Source organism: Salvelinus alpinus, chromosome 3 (genome assembly GCF_045679555.1).
Source record: "Salvelinus alpinus chromosome 3, SLU_Salpinus.1, whole genome shotgun sequence".
NCBI lineage: Eukaryota > Metazoa > Chordata > Actinopteri > Salmoniformes > Salmonidae > Salvelinus > Salvelinus alpinus.
This window is the reverse complement of record NC_092088.1, coordinates 78,442,205-78,449,006: the sequence shown is the minus strand read 5'-3', so window position 1 is coordinate 78,449,006 and position 6,802 is coordinate 78,442,205. Positions and strand designations below refer to the sequence as shown.

General features: G+C 44.4%; 1 protein-coding gene across 2 annotated transcripts in view; it reads left to right on the top strand.

Moving 5' to 3' along the window:
* Nucleotides 1-6,802, top strand: part of LOC139571399 (protein tweety homolog 2-like) — a 106,292-nt gene that overhangs the window by 25,209 nt on the left and 74,281 nt on the right. For both annotated transcript variants that reach the window (XM_071394229.1, XM_071394230.1), the window contains exon 2: nt 3,883-4,052. In XM_071394229.1, coding sequence (XP_071250330.1) covers nt 3,883-4,052 — 170 coding nt within the window. The remainder of the gene's footprint in view (nt 1-3,882; nt 4,053-6,802) is intronic.

Sequence of the window (6,802 nt, the reverse complement as noted above, 5' to 3'; positions counted from 1 at the left end):
CCCTGCCTCACCCATGTAGCCGTCAAATGGGAAATGAGGCATCAAGCATCCCTCCCTCACTCCTCAACAGATGGAGGTGGAGGATTGGGGGGGGGGGGGGGGTATTAATCACGGTGCAAAAAGGTGTGAGGAATTAAGATAACTAGCCTGGTATGTATATTTACTGTAGGTGTTGAGTTTATTATTTATTATGGTTATGAGCTTACATTCAGAACAGCTCTAACTGTAATGCCCTCAATAGTTTTACAGAACAGGTGACATCACAGTATGTAAACAGACAGATGGCTACAGACAGACAGGGATAATATGTAACAAATCCCACTTGCTGTCTGGGCTTTCTGTCTGGCAGTGACTAGTCCAATGCTCTAACCACCTGATTACATTGCACTCCACGAGGAGCCTGCCTGTTACGCGAATGCAGTAAGCCAAGGTAAGTTGCTAGCTAGCATTAAACTTATCTTATAAAAAACAATCAATCAATCATAATCACTAGTTAACTACACATGGTTGATGACATTACTAGTTTATCTAGCGTGTCCTGCGTTGCATGTAATCGATGCGGTGCGTATCGTTGCTCCAATGTGTACCTAACCATAAACATCAATGCCTTTCTTAAAATCAATACACAGAAGTATATATTTTTCAACCTGCATATTTAGCTAAAATAAATCCAGGTTAGCAGGCAATAAGTGTTCATTCAGTATTGTTGGAATTGTCATAAAAAATCGGCCGATTAATCGGTATCGGCTTTTTTGGTCCTCCAATAATCGGTATCGGCGTTGAAAAATCATAATCGGTCGACCTCTAATCAGTATGCAAACCGAAAAAATGCTAAAAGAGATTAAATATAAAATGTCTCTCTCCATCTCCCTCACTCCTTCTCTCATCTCCTTCGCTCCTCTCTCTCTGTCTCCCTCGCTCCTCTCTCTCCATCTCCCTCGCTCCTCTCTCTCCATCTCCCTCGCTCCTCTCTCTCCATCTCCCTCGCTCCTCTCTCTCCATCTCCCTCGCTCCTCTCTCTCCATCTCCCTCCCTCGCTCCTCTCTCTCCATCTCCCTCGCTCCCGCTCTCTCGATTCAATTTCATTGGGCTTTATTGGCGTGGGAAACGTGTTTACATTGTCAAAGCAGTGAAATAAACAAAATTGAGAAGACACAAATCATCAACAAAAACTATTTGAATTTAACTGTAAATATTGCACTTAAAATGTTGAAAAAATCTACATGCTTTAAGTGTTATTATCAGCTCTGGTTGTAATATGAATAGTAGAGGAAGATATATAAACAGAAAAATATAGGTTGTATTTACAATGCTGTTTGTGCTCCACTGGTTGACGTTTTCTCATGGCGGCGGGTCACAAAGCTTGATGCTGTGATTGCACCTTGTGGTATTTCGCAGATATGGGAGTTTATCAATGTTTGAGGTGTTTTCAAATTCTGTGTGAAATATGTGTCTCTATGGTCATACATTTGTCAGGTGGTTAAGAAGCCCAGTTTGGTTTCCACCTCATTTTGTGGGCAGTGGACACTAACCTGTCTTCTCTTGAGAGCCAGGTCTGCCTATGGTAGCCTCGCTCAATAGTCTGTATATAGTCAAGGAGTTTCTTAATTTTGGGTAGTCACAGTGTTCAGGTATTCTGCCACTGTGTACTCTCTGTTTAGGGTCAGAGGTACATTCCAATATGCTATGTTTTTTTGGTTGATACTTTCCAGTGTGTCAAATAGTTATCTGTTTTCTCATAATTTGGTTGGGTCTAATTGTGTTGCTGTCCTGGGGCTATGTGGGCTCTGTTTGTGTTTGTGAACAGAGCCCCAGAACCAGCTTGCTGAGGGGACTCTTTTTTTCGAGGTTCATTTCTCTGTAGGTGAGGGCTTTGTGGTGGAATGTGTGGGCATTGCTTCCTTTTAGGTGGTTGTAGAATTTAACAGCTCTTTTCTGGACTTTGATCACAAGTATAGTCTTAATTCCGCTCTGCATTCATTGTTTGGGGTTTTTTGTTATACACAGTGTAATTTTGCAGAATTCTGTATGCAGAAACCCTAACCCATTTTGTAAATTATTGGTTGGTGATTGGACCCCAGCACTCACAACCATAGAGGGCTATGTATGGGTTCTATAACTGATTGAAGCGTTGTTTTGCCAGATCCTAATTGGGATGTCGACTTTTATGTTCCTTTCAATAGCATAGAAGCCCCTTCTTGCCTTGCCTCTTGGATCGTTCACAGTTACCTGTGGTGTTGATGTTTAGGCCGAGGTAGGTATTATTATTTGTGTGCTCTAGGGCAACAGTGTCTAGATAACATTTGTATTTGTGGTCCTGGGAACTGGACCTTTTTTGTAACACCATTGTTTTTGTCTTACTGAGATTTAAAGTCAGGGCCCAGGTCTGACAGAATCTGTGCAGAAGATCTAGGTGCTGCTGTAGGTTGGGGACAGAAGCACCAGATCATCAGCAAAGAGTAGACATTTGATTTCCAAGTCCAGTAGGGTGAGGCCGGGTGTTGCAGACTTCTATTGCCCTCGCCAATTCATTCATATACATGTTGAAGCGGATGAGGCTCAAGCTGCATCCTTGTCTTACCCCACGGCCCTGAGGAAAGAAATCCGTGTTTATTGCACATTTTTTAACTGCACACTTGTTGTTTGTAGACATTGATTTTATAATGTAATATGTGGTCTGTCATATGCTGTCTTGGTAGGAAGTCAATTAGACATTTGCTCAGGACATTGTTTTCACAATGTCTGCTGTTAATAATGGTACCGGAGGAGATGGCTGCCGTTTAACGGTCCCCTAACAGATTGTGCTATTGTGTATGTTTTTTCGCGTTATTTGGTACTTATTTTGTACATAATGTTTCTGCCACCGTCTCTTATGACCGAAAAGAGCTTCTAGAAATCAGGACAGCGATGACTCACCCCCTACTGGATTAAAAAAATATATTTAACGAGTTGGACGCAACAGATTTACTCCAGACACCAGTCAAGGCCCTCATCCCCATCATTCGCAGGAGAAAGAGACAGAGATATCGGTGACGTAAGGATCCGACAGCGAGTTGGTAATCTGCCTTTACTATCGGTCCTATTAGCCAACGTACAATCATTGGATAATGAAATAGACGAACTCTGAGCACGTATATCCTACCAACGAGACATTAAAAACTGTAATCTCTTAAGTTTCACCGAGTCGTGGCTGAACGACGGCATGAATAACATACAGCTGGCGGGTTTTACGCTTTTTTTGGCAGGATAGATCTGCTGCCTCTGGTAAAACAAGGGGGTGTGGTCTGTGTATATTTGTAAACAGCAGCTGGTGCATGAAATCTAAGGAAGTCTTGAGGTTTTGCCCGCCTGAGGTAGAGTATCTCATGATAAGCCGATTTGAATGTCATTGAGAAAACAGAGTAGTGTCAAAGATGTATTTTCCGCAAACATCCTTTCTGAATTAAAAGTAATCCACGAAGTAATCATTATAGTTTTTCAAAAGTATCTGTAATCTGATTACAATATTTTTGCTGGTAACGTAACAGATTACAGTTACCGATTATTATTTTTTGTAATCCATTACATGTAATGCAATGTACAGACCCAGTGTGCGACAGAACTGCAGGAGCTGTTTGTTGTTTTGTCGGAGTTGTGTGTAGGGGGGCATATTTGGGAGGGAATGTTGTCACCTCCGGGTAGGCGTTTGTCCCCCTTTGTGCTGAGAATGTTGGGTTCCTGTCCAGTTCTGGCATTTAGGTCACCACAGGCTGGTATGTGTCCCTGGGTCTGGAAATGATTGAGCTACCCCTCTAGGATGGATACAACTGATACTCTCTCTCCATCTCCCCCTCTCTCCATATCCCCCTATCTCCATCGCTCTCTCTCCATCTCTCCCTGTAGTCATTCATCTTCCTGGCCTGTATGGTGGCTGCAGGGCTGGGCCTGAACCTGCTCTGCCTGGCCATCTACCTGAGCTGCCTGTGCTGCTGTCGGAAAGATGAGGAGGAGAGCAAGAGCCCCAACTCCTGCTGTGTCACCTGGTCTGCCGTCACCGCCGGACTCCTCAGCTGGTGAGGAACAATTACTAACCTACTGTGTGTTTACAGTCTCCTCTCTCTGTTCTGGGACTAGGGCGCTGGCTCATAGTCCTCATGTCTGTTCTGGGACTAGGGTGCTGGCTCATAGTCCTCATGTCTCTTTCTGGGACTAGGACGCTGGCTCATAGTCCTCATGTCTCTTTCTGGGACTAGGGTGCTGGCTCATAGTCCTCATGTCTCTTTCTGGGACTAGGACGCTGGCTCATAGTCCTCATGTCTCTTTCTGGGACTAGGGCGCTGGCTCATAGTCCTCATGTCTCTTTCTGGGACTAGGACGCTGGCTCATAGTCCTCATGTCTCTTTCTGGGACTAGGACGCTGGCTCATAGTCCTCATGTCTCTTTCTGGGACTAGGACGCTGGCTCATAGTCCTCATGTCTCTTTCTGGGACTAGGACGCTGGCTCATAGTCCTCATGTCTCTTTCTGGGACTAGGACGCTGGCTCATAGTCCTCATGTCTCTTTCTGGGACTAGGACGCTGGCTCATAGTCCTCATGTCTCTTTCTGGGACTAGGACGCTGGCTCATAGTCCTCATGTCTCTTTCTGGGACTAGGACGCTGGCTCATAGTCCTCATGTCTCTTTCTGGGACTAGGACGCTGGCTCATAGTCCTCATGTCTCTTTCTGGGACTAGGACGCTGGCTCATAGTCCTCATGTCTCTTTCTGGGACTAGGACGCTGGCTCATAGTCCTGATCTCCACAGGCATAATTACAGTAGGCGGCCGCAGCACTCCAAATGTTTAGTAAAAGACAAGAAAGAAGTCACCTTAATTTTTGCCTTCTTGGTGTTTCTCGAGATAGCTCTTGAATGAAAGTAAACTTCACAACTGTGCTGTTTACCCCTTTTGTTTCCTCTCATCATTAATTGATGTTATTATATATCAAGAAAAGTTATTAAAATGACATTAGCTGAGTGAATACCCTTTGATCAAAGGAGCCAAACTCAAATTTACTTAAAAGGAAAGCTGTTTTTTTTGTGGTAAAACTTGACAGACATTAATCATCTAATAGAATTTGTCAGCCAATAGGGCCTGCGGGGAATCCCTTGGCATTGTGTGTTACATCATTTGATCTGTACTGGTAAGGTGTCCCAAATGGCACCCTATTCCCTATTTAGAACACTACTTTTGACTGGGATTTATAGGGCTCTGGTCAAAAGTAGTGCATTATGTAGGGAATAGGGTGTCATTTGGGATTCAGCCGAGATGGTCGTCCACACAAAGTGCCCTAATTGAATCTATTTGGAGGAGTGGGAACTTGTGTCCTTCATCTTGTGACAGTCATCATCTCAACCCAGTGCTCTGCTCTTATTGAGTTATGCTGGCCACTGGCATTCCCTCTCGTCAGCCATCACACACACACGTCTGCCATCCTCCTCGTTGTAGGGTTAAGTGCAGTAGTGGGATCGCTGTTTACCAACAGAGACATTACTGTAGGTGTCGCCATGTGTTTTTTTTTAAAGATGGCCTTTTTAAAGGCCCTAGGATCCATGTGTACAGGGATGGTCGACCAGTCACTGGGACGACAACGCAACTTGGGATGAGGGTAGGTTTTAGCTGGTGGGATATTGGAGGATAATTGGAAGTTTACTTAGTTGCAGCTACAGAGGACCGAGCATGCCCCCATTCTCATCAATTGGGCTGTAGTGGAGCAGGTTGAGTGCTTCAAGTTCCTTGGTGTCCACATCACCAACAAACTAACATGGTCCAAGCACACCAAGACAGTCGTGAAGAGGGCATGACAAAATATATTCCCCCTCAGGAGACTGGAAAAATTTGGCATGGGTCCTCAGATCCTCAAAAGGTTCTACAGCTGCACCATCGAGAGCATCCTGACTGGTTGCTTCACTGCCTGGTATGGCGACTGCTCGGCCTCCGACCGCAAGGCACTACAGAGGGTAGTGCGTACGGCCCAGTACATCACTGGGGCCAAGCTTCCTGCCATCCAGGATCTCTATACCAGGCGGTGTCAGAGGAAGGCCCTAAAAGTTGTCATAGACTCCAGCCACTCTAGTCATAGACTGTTCTCTCTGCAACCGCACGGCAAGCGGTACCGGAGTGCCAAGTCTAGGTCCAAGAGGCTTCTAAACAGCTTCTACCCCCAAGCAATAAGACTCCTGAACGTCTAATCAAATGGCTACCCAGACTATGCATTGACCCCCCTCTTTTACACCACTGCTACTCTCTGTTGTTATCATCTATGCATAGTCACTTTAATAACTCTACCTACATGTACATATTACCTCAACTAACCGGTGCCCCCGCACATGGACTCTGTACCGGTACCCCCCTGTGTATAGTCTCGATATTGTTATTTTACTGCTGCTCTTTAATTACTTGTTACTTTTATTTCTTATTCTTACTCATATTTTTTTTAAACTGCAATGTTGGTTAGGGGCTCCTAAGTAAGCATTACTTAAGCCATTACTTAACCCTTTTAGTTCACTGCTGTAGGCGGTTGCATAGACACCGGCACAATAATGAATCTCCTTGAGTCAAAGGGGTATATTGTTACACTATATTTGAACCACACTGACACCACCTAAGGCTGAACAGTTATACCCTAACAGTTAGTTATACCCTAATTGTACATGATTAAGTGTCTTGTCAGCCACATTTAGTCAGTGTTTTCTCTCTGCTCAGATATCCAGCTGTGTCTCAACTGTACTTTGGTCAGAAGACTGAGTTAAAACACACTTAAATGTTCATTAAGTTTGACTACAT